The 13,487-nt window shown below is 45.7% G+C and overlaps 3 protein-coding genes and 1 long non-coding RNA gene across 6 annotated transcripts; 1 reads left to right on the forward strand and 3 right to left on the reverse strand.

Annotated features, from left to right (window-relative positions):
- Positions 1–869: 869 nt before the first annotated feature.
- On the reverse strand, positions 870–1,955 carry LOC127296391 (uncharacterized). Its single transcript, XM_051326452.2, has one exon. It carries the CDS (start codon positions 1,914–1,916, stop codon positions 1,050–1,052), a length of 867 nt encoding a protein of 288 aa, XP_051182412.1. The 5' UTR covers positions 1,917–1,955; the 3' UTR covers positions 870–1,049.
- Positions 1,956–2,387: 432 nt separating this feature from the next.
- LOC127296393 (uncharacterized) lies at positions 2,388–5,798 on the forward strand. Of its 2 annotated transcripts, none has more exons than XR_011743874.1 (3): positions 2,388–2,690; positions 4,411–5,460; positions 5,605–5,798. It is a non-coding gene; the product is annotated as an uncharacterized lncRNA (long non-coding RNA). The 2 variants fall into 2 exon arrangements; XR_011743875.1 differs by having other exon boundaries at positions 4,426–5,460.
- A 125-nt stretch (positions 5,799–5,923) lies between these two features.
- Positions 5,924–9,149, reverse strand: LOC127296392 (uncharacterized). Of its 2 annotated transcripts, XM_051326453.1 has the most exons (4): positions 8,558–9,149; positions 6,779–6,917; positions 6,477–6,563; positions 5,924–6,278 (listed from the first exon to the last, which is right to left on the reverse strand). In XM_051326453.1, exons 1-4 carry the CDS (start codon positions 8,670–8,672, stop codon positions 6,116–6,118), a joined length of 504 nt encoding a protein of 167 aa, XP_051182413.1. In that variant the 5' UTR covers positions 8,673–9,149; the 3' UTR covers positions 5,924–6,115. The 2 variants fall into 2 exon arrangements, with proteins under 2 accessions (XP_051182413.1, XP_051182414.1); XM_051326454.2 differs by lacking the exon at positions 6,477–6,563 and having other exon boundaries at positions 5,925–6,278.
- A 2,949-nt stretch (positions 9,150–12,098) lies between these two features.
- On the reverse strand, positions 12,099–13,266 carry LOC127296389 (uncharacterized). Its single transcript, XM_051326450.2, has one exon. It carries the CDS (start codon positions 13,212–13,214, stop codon positions 12,321–12,323), a length of 894 nt encoding a protein of 297 aa, XP_051182410.1. The 5' UTR covers positions 13,215–13,266; the 3' UTR covers positions 12,099–12,320.
- Positions 13,267–13,487: the final 221 nt, after the last annotated feature.

Consider the following 13,487-nt stretch of genomic DNA (forward strand, 5'->3'; position numbering starts at 1 on the left):
TCTTGTGTAGGATGTAATTATTTTGTAGCCGAATCATAGCTCTGCCCTTTTCAACTACCGGTTGTTTGCTCTGTTCATGCCATTTTGGTAATCTATTCTATTTGTCATCTTCAGTATTGTTACCATGTACCTGGAGTATGTACATTGTATGTTGTTAGCTGTTATTGCCATTTCTAATTCCTTCTATTTATGAACCATCTAATCATGATTTCTGAGTTTTATTTCCTCTTCTATGCCAGGTGTGACATGTACGGCAGCAAGCTTTGCAAGGAGTGATCATCGACCTGAAGTAAATAACGTGAGACGCAAAAACTAAAGTGGACATGAGTGGTATTCCGGACTATCTGATGAGAAGAATGAACAGATGGCCCGACTACAAAAGAAAGTTTCAGTCATCTGTGTGAATGTCACTATGCGTCAATCCTCTACCCCACAAGTTTCACCTGGTAAGAACTCCTAGATGGTAAATTCATTACGTATGCACCTATATTTTGGGTAAAACTAGACGTAGTTATGTCTCTGTTGCTCATGTGAAATCAGAGATGAGTATATTTGCTAATCCTTATCTGTCTAGCAATCCCTGACAAATCAAGTGAAACATACTTGCATGATAGCTGCATTTTGATCTGCACTATTCATCTACAGCTCAAGTGGCTAAACTCTTACTTGTTTCTTTTCCTCACGAACTCAATGCAGCAGAGTTATGGCATGGAACTTATTCATGGAGAGACTACTAAAGATTGACAAAAACTATATGAAAGTTTTTTTTTTGCGGAGGAGAAACTGTATGAAAGCTAGTCGTAAATAAACTCAACAAGGTTTGGTAAAAACATAACACGGATGGCAATTTTTTTCCCAACAGAAATAGATAACCGTGAAACAATTTTATATAAGAGTATATTAAATAAAACGATACAATATGAAACAGGAAAAATCACCAAACAAAGCCCCAACACGTCTGCAACACATCCCCTGGCTTATTGCGCCAGAACTAATGAAAAAAATCCAAGAAACCACCAATATCAAAGCATGAAGCAAAAGTACCAAATTCAGAGACCGAGGCCCATGGCAATGGCAATTGCCACGTTCAGACCCAAAACCACTCCAATCCCAAGCAAGCTGCATCGATCACCTGTTGCACCGCTGTCGTAGGGGCTGTTGTCCACCAGTGGCTCTCCCACGCTCTCCACGCCTTGCTCTCCACTGAGCCCTGCCGCTTGTGGCAGTGGCGCGAGGGGCAGCTCGGCCTGTGCGGCTCCATTATAGGCGCCGTAGCTGTTGCCATTGCCTCCTTCCTGTCCGAAGGGCAACTTGCCGCTCCCCTGCCCGATTGGATCAGCGAACGGCGGCATTGCCGGGGCCAGGCCAGGTGAGCCGGGCAATCCACAGTGTTGACCCGCGCGTGGCTCGTCGCTGGCCTTCCAGGCCATCTCACCACCCTTGTCGAGGATGCGCATGTCACCCTCGTCCACAAGCTGGAGGGTTCTGAGGAAGTTGTTGTCAACTGACTCCGTGTCATGGGTGTGCCACACAGAGTTGCTGCCGTCGAACACCTCCAGCCCTTTCCACGAGAACACGAGCGCGCAGGTGTTCACGGTGCTGATCGCCAGGCACTCCGACTCCCACACGCTCTGCCCCTCTGCGCCCGTGGTGTCGAGGATCTCCACGTAGCAGAAGTCAGCTCCGAGTCCGCCAGCGCCCGGTGCGGTCTGGCTGCGCAAGAAGTACGCCGCGTACTTGCCGGACGGTGACGTCAGGAACAGCACAGGGTTCTCCTCCCAGTGCGGTGGGATGCTCGCCAGAATCTGCTGCTTGATTTCCCGCTCTACGATGCCGGTTGGCGCCATCGCTGTGGCGTAGGATGGGAGGAGAAAGGTGAACGAGAGGCACATGGCAATGTAGGTGATTAGCTCCATTGCTACTAGTTTGTGTTTCGCTCAGATGCTATACGTACGTGTGGCTTTGTAGTATTTGTGCTTGTGCATGGGGTGGTGTGTCAGTTTTATAGTGAGACTTAGCAATGGAGTGGTACATGATGATGACGGTGCAAACTGGAAAGGCATGGTTGAGTGGTTGAAAGCACCGGCTCCAATGGATCAGTGGGAAAATAGGAAAGCAAACGACCACAAAGTCTGCCAGCGTCAGAATCTGGACTTTCCAGCTGCAAGTTTGACCAGGAAATAATATCCTATGCTCATTTCAAGGCTTCTTTTACAGTATCTTTTACCACACCTGAGAATGAGAGAGGTATGATTAGGCAACGGTCAAGATTAAACGGCCCGACAGCCCATCAAGACGGAGACGATGGGAAAAAAATTAAAATTAGTTGTATTGAGAGCGGCCCAACAATTGGCCCAGCACGAGACACAAACGAAAAAAAAACATTCACATCCCGTCGTCCTGGAGCGCGACTGCCGCCGCCATCGCGTACACATCCGGTCATCCTTCGCGGAGGGCGACCGCCGCCGCCGCTGCCGTCGACACCCTCGACAGCCCGTAGTCCTGCGTGGAGCGCGACCACCGCCACCATCGACACCCCGTCCTCCTTCATCGAGGGCGACAGCCGCCGCCGCCATCGACTCCCCATCGTCCTGCATCGAGGGCAACCGCCGCCGCCAGCGGATCGTCCCCGTTCTGCATCACCGGCACCAGGTCCACGCCGCCGCAACATCGAAGGACGCCGACTCTAGGTACCGTATTTCTCACCATCCCATCGAGCGAACTGAAAAATAGGCATGGTGTTGTCTTGCCACTTGGTGCATCTGGAAGGTTTGAATGCCATGGCCAGCATCCGCTGATACGCAGCGACACTGGACACGGTATTGTGGATGCAGGCCATGTCGGTATTTGAGCTATGAGTATGTCGTGGGACGTGGGTATTGGCCTATTTCTAGGTTTGTAACTAGGCTCTTAATTGCATCTTTTAGAGAGAATGGTACACAAATGACTTGCAGAGATATGAAATCGTTGAGTCAAGTCACCATAGGACAAAATTGCCGGAATTCAGTAACTAGTCATGGCTAGGCAGCAGACATAGAATGGGCGAAGTGGGCTACAGTGCTACTACTATTGTTACAGGAAATAAGAAGTCCCTTGCATATCTTAATTCAAGTGCATGACCAAATTAGCAGAAATGACGTATACTGTTATTAGATTTGTTAAGTTGTTTTCAGTGTATCACATGAAGAAATTAAATATGATAATTCTCCTCTGCAAAATCAGAAGAATACTTTATGTGTGGTTAATTATCATTTCTTTTCTTTTTTTAGCTCGACAACACAATTGTCCCGTGCACATCGATCTTCAATGAATTTGCATGACAGGATCAGCAGAAATGTTCGCAGTTTTAGTGTTTACATAGAATGTTGGTGACAATGGAAAGAGAACCTTCAGTTATTCAATCAAAATGAGAAATTATAGCATCCTAGTCTCTAACTGTATCAAGGCCTCAATTCTAGAAAGAGAACCTTGAGTCCTTGAGTCGTGCAATCAAAATAAGATACTGCTATTTAAGCATCAGGATGTCTAAACTGAAACTTTCATATATACAGTATAGAGTATGTTAACTTTATGTTATTCTAAAACCAGTATTTTCAGTTATAGTGCCAAAAATAGAGACTCAGAAGAGTTACAAATTTTGATTCCCAGTAACCATGATTTTTATGACTGAAATAGTATTTAGACATCCCGTGCTTTTGGTCATGGACCAGATGAATAGTGTATATATATTCTGGATATGGTTTTATTGATCTATAGAATATGGATGTTTATATTCTAAAATCCATATATTGTGGAGATGATCAATATATGTATTTATTCTAATATGTATAGGTTCATTTGCTAGTTTTGTTTAATGTGTTCTCTAAATATTTTCCTACTGTTTGGAGTAGTTGTTTATGGACATCCTTTGCTTTTGGTCAGAGACATCCTTTGCTTTTGGTCAGAGACATCCTTTGCTTTTGGTCATGGGCCAGCTTAATGGTGCATATATTGTGGAGATGGTCTTTTGAACCAAAAAGAACTCCAAAGGCTGTTTTGAATGGTGCATATATATTTTGGAGATGGTGCATATATCCCAAAATATATATTCTGGAGATGGCCTTTTGACCACTTCGATTTAGATAGTACATGCTTTGTCTGTACCTAAAAAATAACACGCATGAATGTGGTACATACAGCTGAAAGTTGTGGAAAATAGCATGTTAACAAAACGCCGTGCATTCTTCGATTCCCAGGTATCTGCTATGTGCTGAGGTCTGAAGTGTTATGTAATTCTAGGGAACTACTTTGTTTGTTTCATATCTGCATATTATGAATTGTCATGGCTGCTGAATGTATGAGAGTTGCTTGACCTATCACTTGAAACAACATATCCATTTTATTAGACTAGTAACATGTTGTGGTTTTCAGACATGGATGGTCAAGGCCCTGGCGACGAGGAGAGTGAAGAGTATCGCCTCTTGGTTAGCAAGACCTTCAGAAGTGAGGATGAAGGATATGAGTTCTATAATGAGTACGCAAAGGTCAAAGGGTTCAGTATTAGGAAGGAGGAGGTGAAATACTTGCCAGGCACACACACTCGGTTCAGGCGGCTTTACACATGCTTTAAAGAAGGATACCGTACATTGGCGAACTTCGAAAAGCCTGAACCAAAAAGAACTCCAAAGGCTCTTACTCGTTGTGGATGCCGAGCTCGTTTAGAGATTGAGCTGAGTGCGGCTACCGGGGAATGGTTCGTGAAGAATTTTGAGGACAAGCATAACCATCCACTTGCTAAGGAAGGCCAGTCTGCTTACCTGTTCTCTCACCGCCGGATGACAGACGGCCAGAAGGCCGATGTAGTTGGGTATGGGATTGGTGGCCTCCGCACACACAAGATAATGGACGTAATGGAACATCAGGCCGGTGGTCCCGACAAGGTTGGGTTTATATCCGAGATTTGTATAACTTTGTCGCGGAGTACAAGAAGAAAAAGATTGAAGGTAGAGATGCTGAATACATGCTGAACTATATGGCGTCACAGAAAGACATGGATGCAGACTTTTTCTACAGACATGACACTGACAGTGAAGGGCATCTGACAAACATTTTCTGGGCAGATGCACAGTCTCGGTTGGACTACGATGCATTTGGCGGAGTCCTAATCTTTGACAGCACTCCGAAACAAGGCGAATACATTTCTATTCAAAGCTTCATTGAGCATCCAGGAATCACATAGAGTGATGGAATTTTTTAACACTATTTCGTTGGATGACGACGAGAATGACGAGAATGCTGAGGCTGGCGAGAATGATGTCAATACTGCTTCCAGAACATTTGGTCCGTTGCCTGCATATTTTTCAGGGGCAAACCAAGCTTTTACTGGGAAAGTTCTCGATCCAATTCCGATAAAGCCAAAAGGTGCTCCATCTAAGAAGAGGCCTAAGGCGTTCCATGAGAGATTCAGACCCGCGGACTAAGGTAACTGTACCATAATAATAAATTGTGTGCTGCATGTAATGAACACCAAATGTTATCTTCATTGTATCTATATTTTTCCGCCAATATTATTTCTGGTATACGATATGTATTATTTACTGTTTCTTTTGTTTAAACATATACCAGGTGGTATGTGATTTGAAGCAAAAGGTGCTGCTGTGTCGTCTTCCGAAGGTGGTTCTCTTCCCAACGTGTGATGATTCTGGTACATGGATGTGGCGATGTTCTGATAAGGTTTTAGGCTTAGCTCTGAAACATGAAACACATTTGCTTATTTGCTTGTTCTGAAATGTCAGTTACATATGTGTTCAGTGTCAATTTTATGACATACGCCAGTATAGATAGGGAGCAGGAGCAAATTAAATGGCTTTTTGATGGAGGAAATGAACCATTCAGAATTGGAAAAGAAACCTCTAGCCTTTTTGGGTAAACTGAATTGACCCATTCTCCATTAACCAGTGAGGCATTTTCCTTTACCAAATCTGGCTTGTGTATGTTAATCATGAGTACTTCCACAATTCCATACAAATGCTATGAGTATGTCTCAACTGTTGCAAGAGCACTAAACGTTTGTAAATATACTTGTAGTACCAAACTCCAGTTCGAAACATCGTAAACTAAACACCGGAGAGCATGATCATATGAAATTACAATCAGCCTCGCCATAAAGACCGGAACCTGTGCCGTCGATCTTGCTACGCCAAGTCTTAAACTTATGCTTGCGGCTCAGGTCTTTGTCATCATCAGGGTAGAAATCGGTGTCATCCATCATGATTTTCAGTTTCCGGCATGTAAACAAACTGCAATGAAAAATATTGAGGTCAGGAATTACTGGAACTATCACTTATTCAGTTCATAACCTATAGGTGAATGAAAGCTACAGCAATATGACATAGTAATCAATTCAGAAAAATTATTGAAAAACATTTTAATATATTTCACCAAAACATAAGACTCATAAGTTATAAATCCTAATGTAACTAAAATTTCGTTATTACCGGCATATGAGGAAATGTAAGTTTGCTATCCAGTGCTTGTAGCCTAGTGAACATCCATGTGAGATTGCCTCAAATGATTGCAAGGGGCTGCATAATCCGGAATGTTAATATAGCGAAACCTGGCCCTCGTACTCTAGAATTCAGAGACATAGAAGCAACAACAAATGAAGATTCAGTTGAACGAGATTTGTATCTAATACACATGCAAAAATAGTACTGACAAGGGAAGATCGTACAACATATTCTGGAATTAAGCCTTGAACTGGTGGACAGATTTACATGTAACAATCAAAGGAACTTACTCCCACTGAAGGTCACCAACAAGCATCCAGCCGCCGTCCTTGTCTTCATAAGCAAGGACATACTCCTGGTTTTGGAGGGAATCAGCCTTGCCATTGGTAAGCTTGTCCTTGGCTGATGGTTTACGCACCGCGCTCCAATCTAAAAGAAAGATGTGTGGACTTTGAATTATTTGGTAGTTCACCTACTACTGTATACTCGTCTGTAGTATTTGATGACCTACTCTTCTTATTCAGGTCTGAAGAGGAATAGTACAAAAATCGAAGTTGCACTTGCAACCAGAAATACAATCGTTCTCATGTCATGTTTCTTCATGACTAATCATACCCAAGCTGTGCAAATTTTTTTTTTTTATTGAGCGGTGAAATTACAACATACACTCAGGACCTTAAAAAGAAATAAAATTACAACCAAGCCCTGGCATTTGGCACAAAGGACCTCAGATCTAAATAGCAAAAAGCAATCCGGTCCAGCTCCATGTCCACCGAGCTCACAAAGCTTCCAGCGATGGTCAACTGCAGTGACGCCGGGGACGAGGCCACTTGGGTCGCAGCAGCGGGAGCCAACCACACTGGATTTGTAGGGCCTCCAATTTGGCAAAGCCTGGAGGTAGAAGAAGATGTTGCGCTGACCTGCATAAGCCAGCTTCCAAGGGGGGAGTGGCCGCCCTTCAGCCATAGAAGTCGACAGCGAAAGCGCCGCCGAGAATGAACTCCCGGATGCAGCACCACGAGCATCCCCTTGACCTCTCAACCACATCACTCCACAACTTCTTCCACCTCCATGGCGGCCAGAAGTCGCAGAGAAGACTTGAGCGAGCGATCCGCAGAAAAGGGCCTTATTAATGGAGCTTCCAGCGCCTCTCCTCCCCGCCACTTCCGGCTCCGACCAAGGGAGCACCATGACGAGAGCAAGAACCACCAGATAGCCATGGATTCGGCCCACAGAACCCATCGCCAAGCTCCACATCGGCAAAAAGCCAGACGCCACTAGGGACCTAAAAAACTACTAGCCTTAGATCTAAGCTACTGCTATACACAGGGAGGGTCCCTCACCCAATCTCAACGCCGGCAGAGCCGGAGAGGAGAGGGGAGGGGCCTGGCGGCCGGGATCTGGAGAGGCTGAGGAGAGAGCTGGTTCGGGAGGGAGAAGGATTTCTTTTTCCGTTTGCCCTCTAGTGGTGGTCTTGGTACTGGCCAAATTTAGCTAGATCCGAGTAAGCTGTGCAAATGATTCACTCTTCCTCTTTATAATAAGCATAAGCATTGTTTTTCAGATGATTGACTAATTGAGAAAAATCTAACATAGATTGAAAGCTAGAAGAAAACCTTCAAATAGGGCAACACTGTTCAACTGTAGTTGCCTCAAAGGTTGATAATCCATAAAACATGATAACTTCAGTAAGGGGTGTGTAACTGTACACGCATGATAGAGTAAAAATGCATACATCACATAAATTCCGAAATTGAAAGATCACATAAGACTTCAGAAATTCCGGTCACACAAATTGCGGAAAACAGAGGCACTAAGCATGATTTTTTTCTTCTATACAATGGATTTACCTCACAAATTATCGAGTATAAACATAAACATAGGAATAAATAGTTGAGCGCAAGAAGGCAACATGGCAGGAACAGTCGCTGTTCTTTCATGCTTGACACAAAGGAATTGGCAGGAACAGTCTGTCAAACTGAACTATTGCTGAATGTAGCCTAGAATCTCACTCCCCCCGTCTCAGCTCACGCGAGATAGAAGAGGATATTCAGAGAAAGATTCATTACCTGTATGGTGTTCGCTGTGGCGGGAGACGTGCAGGAGGTAGCCCAGGCGTTGCGCTGGACGCCATCTCGCGTCGCTGCCGACGCGTCCTGGTGGCCGGAAGCACCTCGCCGGCATGCTAATGCGTTGAACATGGCGCCGCGGTGGCCGTCGTCGGGAGCCACCGTTGAGCAGCCTTGCTCCTCCCTAGAGGACAATATGAGCACCCGTTGAGCTATGGCCTCCCCTTCCCTCAGAACGCTCGCCCCCGTCCGTCGGCTCGGTCGCCACGGGTCGATCTCTGTAGCACGAGGTGGGAAGGGCGCCGGCCGTGGCCCGCGCCTTCCTTGTTGTCGAGGTGACCCCGGATCCCCCGGTAAACGACAGGGTGCAGTAGAAGTCGGTCACGTCCATGGCGAGGACGACCAAGACGTCGACTGCGGCGCAGACGGCGTAGTCGGGGATGGGGACGGGGAGGTGAGGAAGACGTCCGAGGAGTCGCTGTCCACCGTCGTGTTCCTCTCCATCTGGGGCTGTGGCGCCGGAGTCGGGGAATGGACAGAGCGGCGGCGCCGGCGGAACCTCTCTCAGCAAAGGTCACGGAAGAACGAAGAGGAATCCCCACCCGCTGTGGTCGGCAGCTCATGGGGCTGGACTAGTCTACTGGACTGGGCTCGTCTACTGGGCCGGCCTATCTACTGTTTTTTCTACTGAGGTGCGAAAATTCTGAGAGGTATGTAACATACCTCTCAAGTTTTGACCTGTGGTATGAAACTATCTGGACCATTAGATAAACGAAAATTAACGGCTGTTATTTATTTGAAGGTACCACAAAAGAACTCCATTTCAAAGGGCTTCACTTCTTAGTTGACCAAAATTTCGTAAAATCTTAGCAACTAGCTTAACCATCTGAATAGCTTAATGCCATCTGTGATTAGTTGGGATTCTTCCATGGTGGCTTATGGATTTTTATGTGTGCTATCATATTGAGCTTTTGTGGTCTTTGTGCTTTCAGCTGAGTGGAGAATCAAAGATTTTTTTTTTATTTCTATGTTTCATTTTGGTTTATAACTATGTAGTTACAGATTCTCTATTTGGCATCTTTAAATTATGCATTTCTAGTGCAAATTTTGGCCCCAGAATTTGCAGTAGAAAAGTTAAAATGAACTACTCCATCCATCCATAAAAGGATGTCTGAACTTTGGACAAATTTTTCGATAAAGGGAATATATTAATATCAAGAAGATACCAATTACACCCAGCCTCTGCAACAACGCACCACCCTAATGGCACTACGGATGCACACAGCCAAAAAAAGGAAAAGAAAACTAAGAAACAAAAGTCCCGCTATAGTATCTCGGGCTAACAACAGCAATACATCCACCACCATGACAACACTTGAATTACAGACTCTCCCAAAAACGACGCCTTCAAGAAGGGAACAGTGCTCAAACACCGTCGTCGCCTGATCAAAGATCTTAGGTTTTCACCCTGAAGATAGTCCCCGCTCTCAAAACAATGCCTCCACCAAGGTCACCGCTGTGCACAACCAAGCATTACGGTCAGACCTTGGGTTTTCACCCTGAAAGGTAGGACTCTGCGCTTCACCTGTGTTGCCGCCCCCACTTCCAAACCGCTGCTGTGAAGCCGGGACACCAAGCAAGCCCCTCAACAGCGCGGAGAATTGAACCTCCCTTAGCTAGTCCTCCCCTCCAGCCTTCAAGAAATTCTCTTCTTCCGACTTTCATCATGGATCCATAGTCACTTGATGTCAACACAAAAAAAGAGCTTCGCGCCGCTCCCTCCAGAACCAAACGGTCGGAATAAACGCATGGGTGCGCACGACCGAATACCTCCGATCCAACAAACTCCAGGCAAAGCACTGTTACATTCGCCGGCGGAGCCTTCCGGAACTCAACCCTCCGGCCAGATCACGAGTCCAGGCCTCCGGTAGGTCCTCCTCTTCACGCAAGAGAGGCCCTAGGACCGCCGCCTTTATTCAGGTCCTAAAATGAGTCTAGATACACCCAAATTTTGACAAAGTTAAGATATCCTTTTATGAACTGAGGTAGTCTAAGTGAGATTTAGATGGATCCCACTTGACACCTTAACGGGAAAATGCTATAATATCTGATGCTCTAACCTTTTCCTAAAACACAAAACGGATCATGCACTGAAATCACACAAAGTTTAGTGCCAGCCAGAATACAGTACTAGGAAACCTGACTAGTTATTCAGTTAGCTCTATTGAACAAACATACCGACACTCATTTCCTGTATGAACTAAACCTTATTTCAGCTCTCAGAGACATAAAAAAGCACCATTTTTATTGTTAAGAACTGGCACTTGCATCAGCATAAAATTATTAGTCCATTGGTCCCTTGCGTATTACACAAAATGTAAAAATACATTTGCAATTTGTGGCTTCTTGTCACTACAAAGGACGGAGACAAGGGGGTTGAAAGCTAGCTAAATATCCCAGGTTGGAATTAAACTAGTCTAACCTTCAGTCGGGTTAGATAAGAAACAAGCATTGCAATCTCGGCTGATTCAGGATTCAGAGTTCAATGCAAACAACTGAAACAAGGGTGCTTCACAACGGACACTCTAGTTTCATATCCAAATAGTATAATTAGAACTAGCTGTTTCAGTATAAGGACTGGGTGTTGATTAATTCAGTGCAAGCAACTGCGTCCTTCAATATTACTTTCCTGACGATGATGCGTGTAACCGCTTGGTAAAATGCAATGAACTGGAGTACTTATCAAGAACCTTGCAAAAAAGGGAGTACTTATCAAGAAGGTCAAATCCTGATTCCCATCAAGCATACCAAAACGCAAAATCTTTCTGAAATAATTGCTACAAACAAGAAAGAAAATTAAAAGAAGTCGAAGATTTTCATGATTACTGAACAAGAAAACTGGTAAAGGTTGAGTTGTTATTTACCAGCAGGCAAGAAAATTACAGTGAGTTCATGATTTTCTTGATCAAGAACCAAGAAAATTACAGCAAGTTCAGAAAACTTTCTTGATCACCAAACCAGCAAGCAAGACGATTACAGAAGATATTCAGAATTATATTGATACCAATATCCACAGCGCTTCCAACTACAATAGTTTCCAAACATTCTTGATCATCCACAGATTTTTTGATTACAAGTTAAACTCCACTAGCAAAATTTCCCAGACAGACGATTAGAGAAAATTCAGAGTTCTCTTGATACTAACATCCACACCTATCATAAATCCAAGAGTAGGAGTACAAAGTGTGCGACGGCGAGCAAGGGTAATGACCTAAACTAGCTAGTAAGCACCTCACCATACTTGTGGTCGCTTAATTTGTTAAAAATAACATGACAGAGAAATGCAAAATCTTGCTTCATGAGGGGGGGAGAAGAAGGATCATACCTGCTCCTTGGCAAAATTTATGTGGGTGCCGCTGGCCTCGCCTTCGGGTTTCCGGAAAAAATCGGAATGGGTTACCATCCAGTTATATGACTATCACTTGTAGTCTGAAGAAGTGACGCAATAGGCAATAGCCCAATAGAAACCAAATAATCGAGTCTTACAAAACATTATCTTCAACGATCACAAAATATTACACATTACATATTAAGGTACAATACGTTAATCCTAGATTCCTAGTAGCATGCCCACACCTAGAAATGGCACGACCCTTATCACGAGTTCACAATACATCCCTGCTGGCTTATTGCGCCAGAAATAATAAGAACAATTTCAAGAAACCATCAAAGCCGTCAGGCGGGAAGAGCACACGTACTAAAATCAGAAACCGAGGGCCATGGCAATGGCAACACCGAGACCCAAGGCAACTCCAGTTCCAAGCAAGCTGCATCCATGCTTCAGTTCACCACTGTCGTACGGGCTGTTGTCCACCAACGGTTGGCTACCAAATCCAATCGTCTGCCCAACCTCCTCCACGCCCTGCCCCTGCCCAGCGACACCACCGTATGCTGCCGCCTGTGGCAGCGGTGCTAGCGGCAGCTCGGGCTGTGCTGCGCCGGCGTTGCCATTTCCATTGCCTCCTTCATCCTGTCCAAATGGCAGGTTTCCACTCCCCTGACCGATCGGCTGGGCGAAGGGCGCCGTTGCTGAGACCAGGCCAGGCGAGCCGGGCATCCCGCAGTGCTGCGCTGCTCGTGGCTCGTCGCTGGCCTTCCAAGCCAGCTCGCCGCCCTTGTCGAGGATGCGCATGTCACCCTCGTCCACAAGCTGCAGGGTTCTGAGGAAGTTGTTGTCAACCGACTCTGTGTCGTGTGTGTGCCACACTGAGTTGCTCCCGTCAAACACCTCCAAACCATTCCACGAGAACACGAGTGCGCAGGTGTTGATGGTGCTCACAGCCAAGCACTCTGACTCCCACACGCTCTGGCCCTCGGCGCCTGGCTCGGAGGCGTCGAGAATTTCCACATAGCAGAAGTCCGCCCCGAGGCCACCGGCGCCCGGCACGGTCTGGCTGCGTATGAAGTGCGCCGCGTACTTGCCGGAAGGCGACGTCAGGAACAGCACGGGATTCTCCTGCCCATGTGGCGGAATGCTTGCCAGAATCTGCTGCTTGGTTTCCCGCTCTATCATGCCGGCTGGCGTAGTTGCTGTGGCGTAGGAAGGGAGGAGAAAGGAGAACGAGAGACATATGGCAATGTAGGTGATTAGCTCCATGGCTACTGGTTTGTGTTTCGCTCAGATGCTACGTACGTGTGGATTTGTAGTATTTGTGCCTGTGCTTCTTCATGGAGTGGTGAACCGGTTTTATAGTGAGACTTAGCAATGGAGTGGTACATGATGACGGTGCAAAGACATGGTTGGGTGGTTGAAGCCACCAGCTCCAATGCATCAGTGGGAGATTAGGATAGCAAAAACCAGCACAAAGTCTGCCAGCGTCAGAATTTGGACTTTCCAGCAACAAGTTTGACTAGGAAATAATATCATATG

This window comes from Lolium perenne, chromosome 4 (assembly GCF_019359855.2).
Source record: "Lolium perenne isolate Kyuss_39 chromosome 4, Kyuss_2.0, whole genome shotgun sequence".
Lineage (NCBI taxonomy): Eukaryota > Viridiplantae > Streptophyta > Magnoliopsida > Poales > Poaceae > Lolium > Lolium perenne.